Source organism: Triplophysa dalaica, chromosome 7 (genome assembly GCF_015846415.1).
Source record: "Triplophysa dalaica isolate WHDGS20190420 chromosome 7, ASM1584641v1, whole genome shotgun sequence".
NCBI lineage: Eukaryota > Metazoa > Chordata > Actinopteri > Cypriniformes > Nemacheilidae > Triplophysa > Triplophysa dalaica.
The window spans coordinates 2,895,254-2,915,210 of record NC_079548.1 but is presented as its reverse complement, the minus strand read 5'-3'; the positions used below and the strand labels follow the sequence as shown (position 1 = coordinate 2,915,210).

The window sequence follows — 19,957 nt, the reverse complement described above, 5'->3', positions numbered from 1 at the left end:
CATAACTGCTAAAGAGAAGAACAATAACTAATCTGTTTGAGTTTGTTTTTCATTTTCCTTTCAATTTAATTCTTCAAATGTATATTTGATTTCTTTGAATCTTTTCCATGTTGTGGTCAGATCCTTTTTAGATACCAAAAATATATTAAAATCCTTTCAAGCTATCAAGCCACGTGAAATGTATTGATATATGTTATAGGTTCTGTATCACATCTGAGGATTATTTAAAATATCTGTCTTGCATTGTTTGCTGTTGAATTAACAGACTGAAATGGTTACATATAAAAAAGATCATTCAGCGGTGTTTTGCTGTGATGAAATCACATGTTTTATGTTCACATGTCACTGCTTGAGAAATGATTCACTTCAGTTGTCAAATAACAAGACTGATCAAGTTACAGATGCACACAGTTTCAAAACCTGCTTAAAGTTTAAACAGTTTAGTGGAAAACAATTCTTATTAAGAAACTGCTTGATAAAAAGATAAGAAAATATTTCGTAGTTTGTATTAATTTTCTTTGGTAAAAACCTCAATCCACAGAGTTAAATTTGTGCTAATCTACATTTACATTTATGCATTTGGCAGACGCTTTTATCCAAAGTGATTTACATTGCAGTATCCTATACATTTATAATTATAGGTATTTGCAATCCCATGGGATCAAACCCATAACCTTGCCTTGTTGAAGCAATGCTCTTACCACTGAGCTACAGGAAAGTTCTCTTTGAGGAAAAATGCAATAATAGCAGGAAATCTAGTTTTGAAAGTTTACTATTATCCTAAAATGCAAAGAATGAGTGACTCTAGACTTTTGAACAGAAGTGAATGTTTGTAAGAAAACATGCTGAAGATTTAATGAAGAATTAAGAATGAGACAGAAGAGTCAAGAAGAATAAAGACATTAAAGAGAGAGATTATTTCTGAAGTGTTATTAGATGAAAGATGTCTCACATTGACACAGATATTTATCACAGTGTGTTCTTAAATGTGTTCATATACTGATGTAATGTTGAGTCTCACACACACATTCATCTATTGTCCACATTTAACATCATTAAAGACAAACTGAAGTCAAGAGTTTATATTTCCTCATTTTTAATCCTGAAACTGAATTTATAATCACAAGATCCTGTTGTTCATGAAAGTGTTTATTCTGTTCTCTGTCTGTTATTCTCTCCTCACTTTATATTCAGATCAGATGTTTATCAGATCTCATGAGAGATCACTACAGATGATGAGTGGACCAGTGCTGTTATATGATTCATAACCCAAAGATAAAACAGGATATAGTTCCTTAGTGAAAGATTGATCAGTAAAAGAGTAAATATGACACATGGACTTCATATCATAAAATGAGACTCGACCCTTCTCATAATCCACAAACACCCCGATCCTCTCAGGATTCACACTCAGAGAAAGACCTACAAGTTTCTCACCAGCATAATACTGTCCATATCTCAAACACACAGTCCAGTATCCATCCTGAGGATTCAGACTAAACAGTGTCTTCCTCTGAGCAGATTCTCTGGTTACACCCACACACCACCAATCTGCCCCCTTCACCTGAACCTCATAATAAAAACACCCTGAAGAGAATCCTTCATTTCCAACAACACAGTAACGTGTATCAAACTTGTTATTGTGTCCTGTATCTTCATTCTTCACTCCTTCATGTTGTTTGTCTTCATATCTCACTTGTTTCCCATCATCAGACACAATGAGACGAGGATGAGCTGAATCAGCATCCAGAGTCACATTCACTGTTAAAATATGAAGAATTCTGGTTTTACACATGAATGATGTCATAATGATGACAGTCTTGTTCTGTCATCACAGTTTTCAGATCATAAGAACAAACGAACCAACCAAACGAATCCTGATTTGAGTCTTTTATGACTCTTTGTCTCATGTGTGACTTTGAATTGTTTTTATATATTGATGATTATTTACTGTATATGAATTGAAAGTGAATGATATTGATTTTATGACATGATGTGTCAGTGTCTTCTTGCAAGTAAACATAAAGAAGACCAGAGATATGGTCATTGATTTTAGATCGAGTCTCTCGTCTCCTCATCAACTAGAGGAAAAGGTCAAATGGTTGAATGGGCTTGTAGTTAAAGTATCTTGTGTTCACCATTGATAACAAGTTGTGTTTTGATCCTCATGCTGAAGCAGTATGTAAGAAAGGTCAGCAATGGTCTTCAGAGGCTCTCTACTTTAATATTAGTAGGACTAACACACTCTTTTGACTATGTATTATAAATCTTATATTGAATCTGTACTTTGCTTTTCTATCTGCTGTTAGGATGGTCATGTAAATGTGAAGCATGGAGACTCATTGAATGTCATTGTCAAGAAAGGTAGTAAGATCACTGGCATTAAACAGACTGAGTTCTCTGATAGTTTTGAACGGTTTGTCTTACAGAGAGCTGAAGCTGTTATTGAAGATTGAACTCATCCACTGATCCATGAGTTTAAAATGTTTCCTTCTGGTGTGTGTTATAGTTTGTCTAAACGTAAAAGCAATCGATATAGAAACTCTTTTATTTCTTCTGCTTTTACATTTGTGAGATGTTAGAATATTGTTTTTTTCTGTTTTATTTGTTTGTGTGTTTTATATGTTTACAAATTCTATGTCCTTTGAGATTATAATAAACTTTGAACCTTGATATTCTGTTAAATGATGTTTGAATCTTCCTGGTAAAATAAACTGATTTCTTAATAAATTCTTCAGAGATTGTTATTTCCAGTAGATCAGATGGAGTCTGGTGTCAGGATAAGATCATAATGGGGTTTTGATTTAACATGTTGTGTGATTGTGACTAAAGTAACTATTATTATGATCTGATCAATGGACGCTCAGACTTCATGATATTAGTTTATCATATAACTGTTGACTAACATCAGACGGACAATTTTGTGTTTGTGAGATTCATGAACACCGGCCGGCGTGAGACTGTATGTGACATCAGGTCTCTAGTGAACGAATGAGCAGCCGATCACACTTGCAGCTTTTTTTTGTTACTGAAACATCTGTCCTGTCAGTCAAGTATTACAGCGCGAGCGCTCTGGTTACTGTCAACTGTCATATTATCATAAACTTTAAAGAGGTCCAAGCAGAGGGCGCTTGATATGACCTTCCTCGGTTAAACCGCGTCAGACAACACAAGTTCCCCTTCAGTTGGTCTCTCGACGTTGTGTTGATTCTGAGAACCTATCATCTCCGAGATAAAACTAAAACTCCATTGGGGATTGGCCAATGACCCGCCCACGCAAGTCTCTGCCCCGTACATACGGGTATAAAACGAAGATGGCAGCGGTCATTCATCATCCTTTGTTCTTCGAAACCTTCTCTGCATATGATGTCAAGTTTATCTCTTCGAGTTCCTGCTGGACTTATGACGCAGAGCAGCGGACTTCTCCCTTCGGACAGCGGAACCCCCTCGGCGAGCGGACTCTTTCCTAGTGGCGGCGGATTTCTCCTCCGGAGCGAAGACTTCCACTGGGCGTCTCGGCAGCGAGCTGCAGATCTACAAGAGCAGGTCCTTTTCAGGACCAATAATTCTCACAGTTTCCACTCTCATCCAAGGGGGGGGGACGGACAGAACGGCTACCCCGGGTGTTGGGCTTCCAGCATGCTGGGGCGGCCGTTGTGGATCACTTCTGTCCGCACTGCGGACAGTGTATGATTCAGACGTTGCGTCACGGGTGGCTGTGTTCCCATGGGACTCAGCCGCCAAATCGCTGCTTCCCTTTCCGTGACGGCAGTGGCTACCGTTTTCGGTGCCTGGAGAAGATGAGATGTTGCAGCTGTGTTCTTGGGTATGACAGACCCATCTTCGAGTCTGATGGGCATGACACCTGTACTGCACATTGGGGTTCCAGCATGCAGTGGTGCATGGTTTGTCCTCAGGTGTGGCGGTTACAGCGGCTACGTGCTCCAGAATGTTGCCGCAACCCCGCTTGTTCCATGTGCGCAACCACCGCCTCGGCGTCTGGCCATTCCTGACCCCCGGATGGGACGAGGAGGCCTTGAGTGGCTTGCTGTGACGTTCATACCGTCCTGCCGGAGCCCCACCACTAGGCGTGTGCACGCTTATAAGTGGCGCCTCTTCTCGCCCCAGTGTTCTCCCCAAGGCGAGAACCCACGGAGTTGCTTGATCCGGTCAGTGTTGCCCTTTCAGAGACCAGAGAGTATTCTCTCCCCATCCACGTTGAGAGTGTAGGCAGCCGCTATTGCTGCTCATCACGATCGCCTGGAGGGTAAGTTTCTTGGTTAACATAACCTGTTCACCAGGTTCCTCAGGAGCACAACTCCGGCCACGCTCCGTTCCCTTTTAGGACCGTAAAGGTCCTACATGGCCTTGGGGCCTGTGAGCCCCTCGGAAACGCCTCTCGTCCTTATTACGATAAAGGGCGCTCTTGATGGCGCTTGCCTCTACAAGAGGGTAGGGACCTCCAGCATTCTTTGTGTATTTACTTCACTACAAGTCCTGTGTAGAATAATATGTGTGAAGTGTTATCAGCAAAATGTACTTAAAGATCCAGAGTGTCTTTTATTTTCATCATATTTATTTAGTTTAATCTTCTGTATTGTCATCACAAGAAGTTACAGGTCTCCAGTGGTCTACACTACACCTCCATAATATTAATCCTCAGAGGATTTAGGCTGCATTATTTAGATCAACCGGAACCAGGAACACATCCAACAACAAATGATGTACTTGTTGCATCAAAGAGTGCAGAACAGTACTCTACTCTCAGCCAGTCTTGTCTCTTTGTTCCAAGGTTACCGCAGGATGCAGTTCATGCCCAGACCTGATGGCAGTGCTGAGAATGGGAAGCGGTGACCTGACAAGTGCTAAGAGGATAGAGCTGGATAAAGGACGCGACAACTTTGTTTTTCCTACAACATTTCAAATGTTATTAGATTGTTTATGATAATCTTTAATCCTTAATTTTTATATTTTTACTAAGCCTTGTTGTGCAAGCACTGTTGAGCTTGTGCAGAGGCAGCAGCTTTTGCCAGAGGGGAACTGGAATCCCCTGGTTGGGCCTGGGTTCCCCTGAGGTTTTTTTTCTCGATGGGAGTTTTGGGTTCCTCACCACCGTTTGCATATTGTTTTGCACTATCTGCCTGGCCGGGGGGGCTGCTTTAGAATTCATACTTGTATTAAATGTGTCTCATGTACAGTTGCTTTGTAACAATGAAAATTGTAAAAAGCGCTATATAAATAAAGTTGAGTTGAGTTGAGTTGAGTTGAGTCTAGCGAGACCTCTCAGTCCAGTTTCACAGACAGGGTTTATCATAAATCAGGACTAGGCCTTAAATTAGAATTAGCTTTTATAAAAATGCTTATAAAAACATTAAAGCTGTGCATCTTCAGACAAAACAACAGCACTTATATATTTTAAGACGTCATTGAAAGCTATTTCAATTAAAGACTCACCTGCATTTTAATGGGACTCTACAGGTTTAAGTCATGTCTGTGAAACTGGCCACTAGAGAACTGAACTCTAATCTTGGATCTGAAGAATCTAATATTTGTAGTTGTTGTCGGGTCTATTACTCACAAGATTTGTGTCTCTTTTGGTTTCTTGTCATTGTTGTCTTTGGTTTGTTTACTGTGAGACTGCTAACATGTATTAACACACATACAGTTGAAGTCAAAAGTTCATCCCACTTGCAGAATCTGTAAAATGCTGAACATATGAAATAATGTTGGTGTAAGTTGTTATTGTTTTGTTCATAAATCTTATTTTAGTAATGTCTTTCAGAAGCTATACACACACATATATATGTTTCTCCGGAAATGAAATATATAGAAAAAAAACATTTTCAGAGGTTAACACACACTTGACTTTAAATGAAACGTGTTTCCTTCATGGCATCACTGTATGTGTCTGAATGGATCTGGATCTTTTTCTGAAGATAAGTGGATAGTTTAATGACTCAAGACAAACAAGAAAACCTTCAACAACTCTAACAAAACATACAAACTGTCATTGATTGTTCAGGTCACATCAACATCATACAGTATTAAGAATCAGGGAGATGTGAACTTTTGACCTGGGCTACTTTGAGAAATTATGTTATAATTCTTTGGTGTGAACTTTATGTTAACATTTGCTTTAAAAAAAATCACTTCTTCAGGGCAGAACTAAATTCAAAAAATAAAAATCTGCATTTTCTAGATACTGCAAGGTGGATGTACATTTTTGACTTCAACTGAACATACTTTGCTAATATCACTTTGATCACAACAGTCCAATTCAGATGATTAATTTATCAGTGTGATGATAATGGAAATTTTTGGTCGTATTGTCGATTATTTTAGAATTTTCTTGTTCTTTGAGAATGTTTCTTGGCCCATTAATATGTAAGCTGGGGCATCATGTCTGTTTTTTTTTATTATCTCATTGAACAAGTTTATATTTTCTTAGTCTTGCCAACATTTTTTCAATAAAGTAGTTAATGTACAATTCTTCAGATGAAATGATGACAAGCCCTCCACAGTTATTTATCTAAGAGTGTGAAAAATAGATGAACATAAAAGAAAAATCCGGATTGTAATGGATAATAGATCTAAAGCACCTCCCTGAAAAACTGACACAAGTTAACCGGGTTATGAGCATAAATAACAGTTTTATTTTCAAGAAAATTAACTGGTTTCTATTGATGAAGTTGTCATTAGTTCAGTCATCTCTACATTCAGAATTTATCAAGTCAGTATTTAGTCCTGATATTGTGTTTTGTATGACAATTTTATATTTGAATACTAAGATTACAATCCAATAGACAGTTATTAGTGCTGATGAATATCATCTGGAAGATATGAAATATTATAATGTGATTAATTGTCATTTTCCTTTCAATTTATTAAATACATAGATTTTCTGATGTCTTTATCAAATGTATTTTCTGTACAGCCGCTGTGTCACAATGCAAAACTGTAAAACGTGTTTTAGAAATAAATGTGAATTTAACTGATGTTTTGTTTTCTTCACATAATCTCACAAAAGCTTTGGCTCAGTGACGCTGGTGTTAGGAGTGAGACTTTATCGTTTCTTTTTTCCAATGATCATACGTTTTTGAACAATTCACATCCCACGAATTCATAAGATTTAGCACCTCATAAAATATGTATAATTCCCATGAGATCATGCTGGTTTCTCAAGAACTTTCATCATAAAACTCAGAACCACATAACATCTTAAACTGCATTACAAGAAGCTTTTATATATGGTTTTAAAAATATACTTATATTACACAAAACACTACATTACACATAACACTACATTACACAAACCTGAATTCATGCATTTATGCACTGAGCACCTGAATTTATTTCATTGTTTGTGAATGAATTATTGTGAAACATTTATAGGATAAATCAGAGTTATGGGCATTATGATTCTTATCTCACGTCATGAGTCACGGTGTCAGTTCACATCAAGATAATAAGATTTATGAGGTTTGATAGTCTGCTCAGTTAATAAAGTAACTCTGTGTCTCTATCAGGTGATGAATCAGTAAATCATGTTCACGGGTTCAGACACTGATAAAGATCCTATAGATCACTTCACATTGACACACTGATGATTTATTTTCCTGTGACCACAAACAATCACCTGTAACAGCTGTAGATCTAAAACACTTTAATCATCTGATCAAACTTTCACTTACCTGAAGAGTTTCTTAACAGTGAAGTCACTAAAAACACACAGACAGTATTGAGTTACACAGAGTTTATAACACAATTATACTTAAGATTGAAAACACAAATAAATTTTTAACAACGTATAAATTCAATTAATAAAGACATTAAAATCAATTCACCACTTTCTACAGTCCTCTTCTCTCTCTGTGTAAGTGTCTCACGCTCTCAAGAAAATTGAATGAAAAGAAAAATACCAAATTAAAATATAGAAAAAAGAAAAACCATAAACATGTACAAACATAAACGTTTAAATAAGATTGAACATTTAATATTTTAGTCATTAAATACCCAGACCCAATACCAAAAAATAATATATCAATCACATAAAAGGCCAAGAGATTAAATTACCATTCTGTATTCTCTGGTCTTCAATCTCTATTCTCTGTTTCTCTCTCTGTTTCTCTCTCTGGATTCTCTGGTCTTCATTCTGTAGTTCTGAAGAGAAAACATCATTGAAATTATATAATTATGATTTAACTACAGGAATAACAAACAAACCCTTTGTTTTTCAGATTTGCTCTCATGTGATGATGGTGTTTGTATATTGTCTTGTATTGATCCTGTATGTCGTGTGTTCAGTTTTGTTTCCAGCACTGATTTTTCACTGAAGTGAAATATCTCAAATGTGTGTTTAACTGAAGATAAGATGAATCTCGACCTAAAATACTGCGTTTTAAAACTGTAACAAACATCATTCACACACGCTCCATGAGATGCTCAATGACGAAATAAACAACATTTCTAACTAACTACAGGTTCCCTTCTTGTTGGTCTCTCAACGTTTTGTCAAGCTGACAGATGGGGTTCGCCATTGAGAACCTATCAACTCTGACTACTATAGAAAAGGCCAATGAAATTTGGCTGATGAAATTTGCATGAATATCCGGTATAAAAGGAAGACAGCGTGCAGCATTCATTTACCTTTCGTTCTTGAGAGCCATCGCTCATGATTACAAATACTGACTTTAAATCTACATTGCCGGATCTACGATGTAGAGCAGCGGATCGTCCCAACCTGCAGCGACCTTCCCCTGGGCGTCTCGAAGTTCCAGAGGAGTTAGAGATTGTTCCAAAAAAGTCCTATTAGGTCTGAGCTTTCTCCAGCGTGGTATGTCCCTGTCAGGTTCAGTCTGGAGCGGGAATTGAACTCAGGTTTCTGGCGTAACGAATTCCCGACTCCACCACTGAGCCACAGTAATGGCACAAAAGACAATGAGGGAGAACCCAATTGCAGGCAGAGACAAAGGCGATGGGACGGTGTAAACAAAGGGGTGTTTATTATAACAATAAATAGGAATAAAAAAGGCAAGACAAAACCCACGAGGGGGAAAACAAGACAGAATAATATATTTAAACAATACAAGAACAAGGACTAACTAAACTACAAAACAAACACTTGAAACAAACACTAAACATACTAAGACTGGGGAACACGAACCAGGAACAAGGAACAAGGAACATCCAAATAGCAACAAGGCAAGGTACAGGACACGGGCAAGGCACAGCTACAAACAGCTACAGCAAGGTAAGACGTACAGCTTACACTGAACCAGCACAGGACAAAGAACACGAGGATGTTTTAAAGGGGAGCAAATCAAGAGGGAACAGGTGCAAAGGATAAACTAATTAACACAAACTAGGAAACAGGAGGGTAGGAACGATGATGCAGACTAGAGAAACAAAGGATCCTGTATGATTCCACCTCAAGACCAAGAATTACCCAACCAGAAGAGGTGAAATCATGACAGTCCCGCTGTTCTCTTGGGTGCGGCACCCTCATTGAGGAGGGAGACCGACATGATAGCTGCATCAGGTGTCTGGATGTCCAGCACTCTGAGGTAGCTTTCGTTGACACATCTTGACAGCACTGCGGGCAGATGGTGATCCAGAAGTTGCGGTCACGGGTGACTGTCTTCCTCCGGGGAACCAGCCACCATTTCGTCTGCTACCCGGGCTGTGACGTCGGTGGCTAAGGCCCCGATGTCCGCCAGTGCTAGCAGCGTAAGTGATATGGGGACCTCTGCGAGCGTAAACCCGCCAGCCAAGCGCTCACACCCCGCCTCGCTCTTCTGACCGTTCCCCAACTGACGGTGGCAAACCGTCCGGATCCTCAGGCACGCACTCGGAAACGATGCATGACGATGATGAGATGTTAGTCAAGGAAGTTGCGCTCACCCGGTGTAAACCCGATCCAGACGGCCTGTCGCCAGTAGAGAGCTAAGGCCTCCGTCCATGAAAGGTTACCGGTCAGGGCTGTACCCATCTTTCTCCAAGAAAGCACTGGGACCCCCCGACCACCACACTGGAAGGTTATAGTTTCGCGAAAGCCTCGTGCTGACACTCCCAGGCCTGCTACCGTCGCTTCGCTAGAGACTGTGACACGTTACAGCGTTGTGACGTTTTCCATAGGAACCCCATCTGTCGGCTCGACACAACATCGAGAGACCGACAGAAAGGGAACGTCTCGGTCTGTAACCTAAGGTCCCTGATGGAGGGAATGAGACGTTGTGTCCCTTATACCACAACACGTATCGTCCTCTGATGTAGTCGTGAGAGGCTCTCAGGCTCTTCAGAACAAAAGGTAAATTGAATGCTGCACGCCTTCTTCGTTTTATACCAGACATCCGGGGGCAGAGACCGGCATGCAAATTCCATTAGCCAAATTTTATTGGCCACTTCTATAGTAGTCAGAGTTGAAAGGTTCGCAAGGGTGAACCCCATCTGTCGGCTCGACACAACAGACGTACCGAGACATTAAACACTATATACAGTATATATATATATTAAATATGGTTAAACACATGAATGTTACCTCTCTGTTTCCAGTGAAACACAGTGATCAGTATTCCAGCGATCACACTGAGAACAACAGCAACTGATATCAGAATCACTGAAGATCTCCAAGAGTGAAACATTTTACCTGGAAAACAAAACTGAGACTCACTGTATACAGTCTAAAATAACGTCTTGGTTGCGTATTTAACCTCAGTTCCCTGATGGAGGGAACGAGACGTTGTGTCGAGAACGACAGATGGGGTTCGCCCTTGAGAACCAATCAACTCTGACTACTATAGAAAAGGCCAATGAAATTTGGCGAATTAAATTTGCATGCCGGGCTCCGCCCCCGGATATCCGGTATAAAAGGAAGCCGGCGTGCAGCATTCATTTACCTCTTGTTCTGAAGAGCCTGAGATCCTCTCACGACTGCAGCAGAATACGATACGTGTTTGTGGCATAAGGGACACAACGTCTCGTTCCCTCCATCAGGGAACTGAGGTTACATTCGTAACCAAGACGTTCCCTTTCTGTCGGTCTCTCGACATTGTGTCGAGAACGACATATGGGGTTATCTATGGAAAACGCCACAAACGCTGTATCGCGTCACAATCTCAGCGAAGCGAAGGTAACAAGCCTGGGCGTGTCAGCTCGAAGCTTTCGTGAAACTTGTAACCTTCCAGTGTGGTGGTCGGGGGGTTTCAGAGCTTTCTGGGAGAAAGATGGGTACAGCCCTGACCGGTAACCTTTCACGGACGGGGCCTTAGCTCTCTACAGGCGAGAGGCCGTCCGGCTCGGGTTTACACCGGGAAAAGCGCAACTCTTAATCAGAGAAGCGCTGCAGAGCCACCTCCTACCCGTGGGGAGGAATATGGTGGCGATATGATATGGTCTCGTCCTTGGAGGAGAACGCATGGAACGGGCGGACTGGGTAGTACTGCGAGGTGGAGGTCCACCTGGGGAAGCTCATGGGTTACCATGTGTGGGAACCATTGTATGAGGGTATAACAGACGGAACAGCCCATGGTGGGGGTGTTACTGCGTCCGATAGCACAGGTCCGGTTAGAACTATCTGTGATAGGTCATAAGGTTTCCCGGCCTAAGGGGGAAGGCTGCTCTGCCCAGCCAACCCCCAGGAAGTGCTTGCTTAGTGATGGATGGAATGCCTGTTCTTAACCAGTGTCTGGGTAAGAAGGAAGGTTGGTGAGGTACCAATTTTCTTAGCCATGTGTTTGGGTAAGAAGAAAAGGGTAGATAGCACACTGACCCAACCTCTTGGAGGGTGGGAAGGTGCTTTCGCAGGCATACGCCCCCCCGGATGCCAGTCCTACATGTCGCCACGCAGGACGTGGGCTGACACAGGGATAACGCGAAGGTTGTTAACCCTTGCGAAGGTGTTTGGGCGTAGCCCAACCCGTAGCTCTACAGATGTCTGCTAGATAGGTGCTTCTGCCAGTGCCCAGGAGGTGGCTAAACTCCGGTGGAGTGAGCCCTCACTGCCAATGGGCATGGGAGATTCTGAGATCGAAATGCCGTCGTAACGGCATTCACGACCCAGTGCGCCAGACTCTGCTTGGAGACAGCCATCCCCTTCTGCTGTACTCCAACACAAACTAGGAGCTGGTCAGAGCTACTGAAGCTCTGCGTGCGGTCCAGGACACAACACGGATGGAGTTGGGTCTTCCTCCCCAGTGGGGAGCGCCTGCAAGTCCACCACTTGGTCCCCGAAGGGAGAAGTGGGAACTTTGGGCACGTATCCGGGCCTGGGTCTCAAGATAACGTGAGAATTACCAGGGCCGAATTTAAGGCAATCCGGGGACACAGAGAATGCCTGGAGGTCCCCTACCCTCTTGACGGAAGCGAGCACCAACAGGAGGGCTGTCTTACTCAGGTGAGGAAGATCGGAACCTCTGAGGGGCTCTCAAGAGGGTATGGAGCGGAGATGAGGCGGATTCCGCCCTCTCGCGCCCGTTAGGAACCTGGTGATCAGGTCGAGTTGCCCTAGAAACTTTCCATCAACTGAGTCGTGATGAGTGGCGATAGCGACTACATACACTTCAGTTTGGAGGGGAGATGTTAGTCTCCAGTCTCGTGAGAAGGGGAACACAATCCTGATCAAACACCTCAGTGGTTCTTTTCTCGTTGAGAGAGAGAGACACCAGGACGAGAAGAGGCGCCGTCTAGAGGCATGTGACCGCCTAGTAGATGGGGCCCTAGCCTGGGTGATGGTCTCAGCCATAGAGAGGGAGTAGCCATCTCAGGATTTTCTCGTCCTGTCTAGAGACCAGACATGGGTGTTCCAGAGGTCTGATCTGGGATGCCAGAACGTGTCCTTCCCCTGAGAGAGCAGATCCTCTCTCAGGGGAATGGTTCAGGGGGAGTCGCTGTTCAGAGCATCAACTCTGAAGCCAAGTACGGTTAGACAAGTGTGGTGTAACCAATACACTTGGTGCTCCTCTGCCCTGACCTTGCACAGTGTTTGTGCAAGGAGGCTCCTGGGGGGGGAAGGTGTGCTTCCGCCCGTCCCGTGGTCAGCTGTGCGCCAGGGCATCCGTGCCGAGGGGGGCCTCGGTCAGGGAGTACCAAAGCAGACAATGGGGGGTGTCATGGGAGGCAAAGAGGTCTATCTGTGCCTGTCCGAACAACACCCAAAATGAGCTGGACCGGGGGTGGAGTCGCCACTCTCCGCAAGGCGTATACTGACGAGAGAGCGTGTCGGCTGTCTGGTTCAGTTTGCCTGGGATGTGTGTGGCCCGCAGGGAGCGGATCACCTGCTAACTCCACAGGAGGAGGCGTCGGGCAAGTTGTGTTAGTTACCGTGAGCGTACACCACTCTAGGCAATTGCACAGCGCAGACGGGGGCCCGTCCAGCGCCCCGCTTCTGCGTGCCCGTTGCAAACTGCACCCCACCCCTGCAGCGAGGCGTCCGTCGTCACCACGACGTGCCTCGTAACCTGCCCGAGGGGAACCCCCGCCCGGAGGAAGGTCATGGAAGACCAAGGGGTTAGGGTGCGTCGGCAGCAGGGCGTCATCACCATGCGCCTGCTGCCGGTGTGCCACGCTGTCCTCGGAACTTGACTCTGTGGACAGTGTTGAAGCGGTCTCATGTGCATCAGCCCGAGGGGTATTACCCCCGCGGAGGATGCCATGTGTCCCAGGAGCCTCCAGTTCCAACACTGACTGGGCACGTGCTGCGGACAGCTGTGCCGTCATGGTGACAGAGTTTGGTTCCATACCGAGAAAGAGGATGCACTGCACTGGGGAGAGTTTGCTCTTTTCTCGGTTGACCTGAAATCCCAATCGATCTAGATGCCGGAGCACCAGGTCCCTCTGTGTACAGAACAGATCTCACGAGTGTTTGCCAGTCGTCGAGATAGTTCAGGGACAGACCGAAAGGGAGGACTCTGTACTGATATGCCCACCCCTCGAACTCGAACCATGGGAACGGGGCAGTGTCGAGGGGATCGAGACATTAGAGTAAGCGTCCTTCAGGTCGATTGCCACAAACCAATCCTGACACCTGATAGATGTCAGGATGCGCCTCTGCGTGAGCATCTGAACGGCAACTCGTGAAGGTGCTTGTTCAGGGTACGCAGACCTATGGCAACCCGCCGTCTTTCTTGGGAATGATGAAGTGCAGGTTGTGACCCACTGAACGTCTTGATTTTGGACAAACTCGATGCCTGTTTTGCCAGAAGTCTCTGGGAAACTGGATCGAGTAACCAAGACGGACCAACGGCATTAGCCAGCGAGACAGTGTGGGCAGCTCTTGAGCTCCCAGGGACTGTACAGGGTGACCAAGGGGGCAGTCTGCTTCATCATTTCCACGGGGGGTGGTTCGTCGGCTGGCGGATCTAACCATCTGTCGCGGGGGGTCCCCGGAGGGAAGGATGGCTCCGCCTTTTTACCTGCCTGGCGGGACAATGGCACGCACTGTTGGTTTGAGAGTGGTGACAGCTGTCGTATGTTTACGACCTCACGCCTCGCCAGGGCGTGAGGTCGGTTCGCCGAGCACAGTCCAGTGGAGTGTGGGATCGGCTGCAAGTACACCCGGGGAGACCGAAAAACTCTGTGAGTAAGTGGGCGCCAGGCCCTGAAAAGGGCCCGGCTTTGGTGACGAGGCAGGAGTCGTCACGTACCGACCGATCAGAGCCGTGGCTGTGATGGTTCGGGCCCGATGTTGTTCTCCCTGGAGTCTTCCCGTCAGTGTCCCTTCTCGTGAGAAGTTTGCTGACGGGGTGGAGGTTTCCCCCTCGACCTCTGCTTCCGGGGTGCCGCCTGTGGGGGCACAGGAACCGGAATCGATGTCGAAGGGGTCCTGGGTTGCAGGGAAGCAGACGTCACGCGGGATCTCGGAGGCCTTCAGGCGGCCGAGTCGCGGTGAGAAAAATGTGGTTAATTGCCACTGTCTGCTTCACCGTAAAAAACTGCTGAGCGCAGTCCTCGACGGTCTTTACCAACAACCCACCCTGCGAGATGAGTGCATCAAGAAAGCGGACTTCCTTGGTATCACTCTTCTGCACAAGGTATAGCCGGGGGTGTCTCTCCTGGACCACTACCGTGGACATCGTCCGACCCAGGGCCCGTGCCGGCGCCTTAGTCGCCCGTAGAGCGCTGTCAGCGGCGGCACGGAGATCCTGCATTATACCCAGGTCGGCCTTACCCTCGTGGGGCTCTCTCAACGCCTTGGCCTGGCGGACCTGCAGGATGGCCATGGCGAAGAGAGAGGAGGCAGCCTGGTCTGCGGCATCGCAAGCCCTCGACACCAGTGATGCCGAAGTCTTACGTGCTTTGGACCGTAGGCGTGGCCGATTCCCCCCAGGTGGTAGCCGTCCGCGGCACAGGTGCACCGCGGGCGGACGTTCCACTCGGGGGATCTCGACGCGGTCCTTGGCTGCCCCACCATCGAGGGAAGTAAGGGAGGTGGAGCTGGTTTTCACTGGAGCGGTCCGAGAGTGGAGCGCTCCAAGTTTTACACAGCTCCTCATGCACCTCCGGAACCCCGGGTTAGCATGAATGACATTTCTGCTTCCTCCTAACTCGACCGCTGGGGGTGGAGCTCGGATTCGTCAGAGTCGGATGTCAGTCTCCCTCCGATGCTGCGAGCGACATCTCATCTACGTCACACATCGTTCCCGATGTGTGTGCGTGAGAATCCGGACGGTATGCCACCGCCGTTTGGGGAACGTTCAGAAGAGCGTATCGGGGTGCGATCGGCCCGTGAGCACTTAGATGGCGGGTTTACGTTCGCAGAGTTCCCCATATCACTAATGCTGCTAACGTGGGTGGTCATCAGGGCCGTAGCCACAGATGTCACAGCCCTGGTAGCAGACGAAATGGTGGCTGGTTCCCGTAGGAAGACAGCCATCCGTGACCGCAACTTCTGAATGACAATCTGCCCGCAGTGCGCGCAGATGTGTCAACGAACGCTGCGTCAGTGTGCTGGACGCCCACACACCTAATGCAGCGATCGTGTCAGTCCCCTGCCGCACCCAAGAGAACAGCGGGACATGTCGTTCTCGATGTGTGTGCGTGAGAATCCGGACGGTATGCCACCGCCAGTTGGGGAACGTTCAGAAAAGCGAATCGTGGTGCGATCGGCCCGTGAGCACTTAGATGGCGGGTTTACGTTCGCAGAGTTCCCCATATCACTAATGCTGCTAACGTGGGTGGTCATCAGGGCCGTAGCCACAGATGTCACAGCCCTGGTAGCAGACGAAATGGTGGCTGGTTCCCGTAGGAAGACAGCCACCCGTGACCGCAACTTCTGAATGACAATCTACCCGCAGTGCGGGCAGATGTGTCAACGAACGCTGCTTCAGTGTGCTGGACGCCCTCAAACCTAATGCAGCGATCGTATCCATTCCTTTCCGCACCAAAGAGAAAAGCCGCGCTGGAGAATGCTCAGTCAGTCCTGAAAAGGACTTTTAGATAAATCTCACACCCTCGGAACTGCCGAGACGCCCAGGGGAAGGTCGCTGCAGGTAGGGACGATCCGCTGCTACACGTCGTAGATCCGGCAGTAGAAGAAGACGAAGAATTCATTGAATTCGTTCAGTTCGTAGTCATGAGCGAAGGCTCTGAAGAACAAAAGGTGAATGAATGCTGCACGCCGGCTTCCTTTTATACCGGATATCCGGGGGCGGAGCCCGGCATGCAAATTTCATTCGCCAAATTTCATTGGCCTTTTCTATAGTAGTCAGAGTTGATTGGTTCTCAAGGGCGAACACCATCTGTCGTTCTCGACACAACGTCGAGAGACCGACAGAAAGGGAACTCAATGTTTCATTATAAATATAAACAATAACACACGGTTTTAGAGCAATTTTACATAATTCAAGTGCTGTACAGATTATGTTTCACAACAACAAACATGTACAAAAGATCTAAAACTGTCTCTTAATGTCAGGAACCCTCAGATATCATCATCATCAATAGACCCCTAAAGATAGATGTACATGTTTATATATGAGCATTCGTTTCTAAGCAAAAGATCAAAATAACATCACTGAGACTCCTGAAACCTCTTTAACTAATGTCAGTGATTATATTGAGTTAAATGATGAATATGTTCATGTTTCTACTGCTTCAGATGATCATGAGATCAGAAGAAATACAGAACAGAAATCTGTACTCACTGGATGGGATGATCTCAGCCTCCATCATGTGATGATTCATTCTGACTCTGCAGTGATATTTAGTGTCAGTGTTATATACAGTGATCTTGTGTTTCACACTGAATCCATCTGTGTCATCTCTGTGTGTGTCTGGAGATTCAGATGTTAAAGTGACTCCTTCACTGTTCAGCCACACAAGATCAGGTTCAGGGTTCCAGCCTTTAGATTCACACTGTAGACGAAGACCACCAGAACCATCAAACCCATCTACAGTGATGACTGGAACACTGCCTACAGCTACACAAGACAAGAATTAAACAATTTTTGTTTATTGTGATTTCTGACAACAAACGTTTGTGAACTTAAAAAGCTTTGTTTTCCTAACAACAGAAAAACTGTCCACCAAAATATGAACCTGTAGGTTGTTTGTAGAAACATCTTATCACGACCAACAGTTCCATCTTAAGGATGAGCACCCTTCAGCTGCACCAGCTTATTATCATTAACTTTATTAATATTTATGGTTTTGTATGTATTTTGGATCCCCTAACCCCACCCTAAATCTAAACACAACCATAAACACAACACAAGAGGGAAAGTTGATCAAAAACAGTATATTACGAAACAACTTGTGTTTCAAACCTTCTGAAGAGAAGAGTCATAGACAACTTTATATGAAGATATCTGTGAAGGCAGCGCACGCAGTCAGATCTTGTTCAAATATTCAGACGCCATGACGCAATCGGTCACGAGCTACACAAGAGTCAACAGGCTTGTTCGACAATGTCGGTTGTTGCAGTGTCACATGTATTTGAGCACAACTAATGCTATTTCACAATCACTACTGATGCATCACTTCATCTGACGGTAATTTTAAACGTGTGTTTCAAACAGAAGTTTATCAGATCTGAAGATTTACTGAGGATGGTGTTCACTTTAGCATAATTTCTACATAAAATTCCACTGTCCACTTAAGTGTTGTGTATCAAACTGCTCTCCGAGACATTTCAAGTATTCAACACCTCTGGGTAAAAAACATATGTAATTTGTGATAATACTTTAAATGAAGACGTTAACCCGACACTGTTTTATTAATTACTACCTAATTTTACTCATATTCTATACATGTAAACACAGTAAACATTTACCTGATTGTGTAATTCCAGTAATAATGATTAAAATCACACAGATGAACTTCATCTCTGAACAACACGTCTCTGAAAATAAAAACCATGTTTACAATAGTCCGTTTACACAGATGATATGAGATCATTTCACATAAAATATCACATAATTTATTACAGTCATAAAAGTTCAGAACTGGTTAAACTGGTGAAGATCATGTGATAGAAACAGAGTTCAGAAAGAGTTTGTTCATCTGTCAATCTGTCAAAGATCATATTTAAACACAAACTCATGAAATGCACTATATCACACATACATCTACACAATATCAATGTTTCAAACAGAAATGAGAAATAAATCAATAAATAACTGAATCTATATAAGACAGTCAGACATTTATAGTTTATACTCACAAACACAAGTGAGATGCATCACATCAAGTGTGAATGAATAAAGACGTCCCGTCTGGAGTCTGTGAACATTAAAAACTCTGTTAGGACGTGTGTCATGAAAACATCTCAAGACAAATGTGTTTCCTCAGCACTTGACAAGAGTTCCTGAGAACTGAGTGTGTGTGTGTGTGTGTGTGTAACTTAAAGTGCCTTTTGTACAAAACCTGTTCTTTTACATTCTTTATACTTGAGAAATGCAATGAGATCCACCACAGAATGATTCTACTGAAATTTAATTTATTAGCAAACAATACATTTGAAACAATCCTCAGACGTGGCACAGTACCCATACAGTTTGACATTTCTCAAAATATCTTCTTCTGTGTTTCACTGTAGAAAAGAGTCAAATAGAGATTTACAACCACATGAGAGAGAATAAATGAAGCTTAATTTTATTTTTGGGTGAACTGTCACTGAACCTTCCCATGATGAAAGTGAAAAAGTGAAAGTGACCTATTTAGTCAGATATGGTGACCCATACCCAAACTGTGACCTCAGTATTTAACCCATACCGGTGAATAATGAAAACATGCACTGTAAGTTGTTAACACACATACACAGGAGCAGTGGTAAGGTGCCGTGCTCAAGGGAACCGTGACAACCTTCTGGTCACGAGTCCGACTCTCTAAACGTTAGGCCACGACTGCCACAATGATGATGGTCATGGATTCAATGCCCAACAAATGCACATATTCATAAATTATACAGTATAGTCTGAATCCAAAAGTCTTCCCTCATAAAACCTGTTCATAGATTTAATTATATTTACATTTATGTGTACCGTATGAAAAGGATGACTTGAATTGAATAGAATAATGAAGAAAAGCAGACAGTAAGAGCTCATAATAGATGTGAACTTCATCAATATCGTTTAAAAATAACAGCAGGTCGAGAACTCAAAAATTGTGTCTGTGTAGCTCAGTTGGTAGAGCATTGCGCTAACAACACAAGGCTGTGAGTTCCATCCCAGAGAAAAAATACATGTATGGACTAAAATGCACTGCAAGTTGCTCTGGATAAAAGCATCTGCCAAATCCATAAATGTGAATATAATGCACAATTCTAGGCAAGTCATTGTAAAACAACTTTGCAGTTCTTTTGGATTTTTTAGGCACAACATGATTCCATTTGTATCTATAGTTCTGATGACTTTAACATTATCCCAAAATGTAATTTTTGGCTGGCAGTGTAAACACACATTTATGGTTTTGGCAAACATTATTCAAAGCAACTTTGAGTGCTTCCATCTATACATCATTGATC

At 44.1% G+C, this 19,957-nt stretch overlaps 1 protein-coding gene across 2 annotated transcripts; it reads right to left on the bottom strand.

The window, feature by feature from the left end:
• Positions 1-1,079: 1,079 nt before the first annotated feature.
• On the bottom strand, positions 1,080-18,796 carry LOC130426795 (butyrophilin subfamily 2 member A1-like). Of its 2 annotated transcripts, XM_056753740.1 has the most exons (8): positions 18,656-18,796; positions 18,266-18,334; positions 17,139-17,414; positions 10,538-10,645; positions 8,074-8,160; positions 7,845-7,889; positions 7,692-7,718; positions 1,080-1,761 (listed from the first exon to the last, which is right to left on the bottom strand). In XM_056753740.1, the coding sequence occupies exons 2-8, from the start codon at positions 18,315-18,317 to the stop codon at positions 1,214-1,216; spliced, it is 1,143 nt and encodes a 380-aa protein (XP_056609718.1). In that variant the 5' UTR covers positions 18,318-18,334; positions 18,656-18,796; the 3' UTR covers positions 1,080-1,213. The 2 variants fall into 2 exon arrangements, with proteins under 2 accessions (XP_056609718.1, XP_056609719.1); XM_056753741.1 differs by lacking the exon at positions 10,538-10,645.
• Positions 18,797-19,957: the final 1,161 nt, after the last annotated feature.

Excerpts from the sequence above, each read along its gene's own strand:
- LOC130426795 (XM_056753740.1), bottom strand. The coding sequence starts at position 18,317 with ATGAAGTTCATCTGTGTGATTTTAATCATTATTACTGGAATTACACAA. Across the intron at positions 8,161-10,537 it reads GTTTCACTGGAAACAGAGAG|AACTACAGAATGAAGACCAG; the intron begins GTAACATTCATG and ends TTTTCTCTTCAG. Across the intron at positions 7,719-7,844 it reads GAAGAGGACTGTAGAAAGTG|TGACTTCACTGTTAAGAAAC; the intron begins GTGAATTGATTT and ends GTGTGTTTTTAG.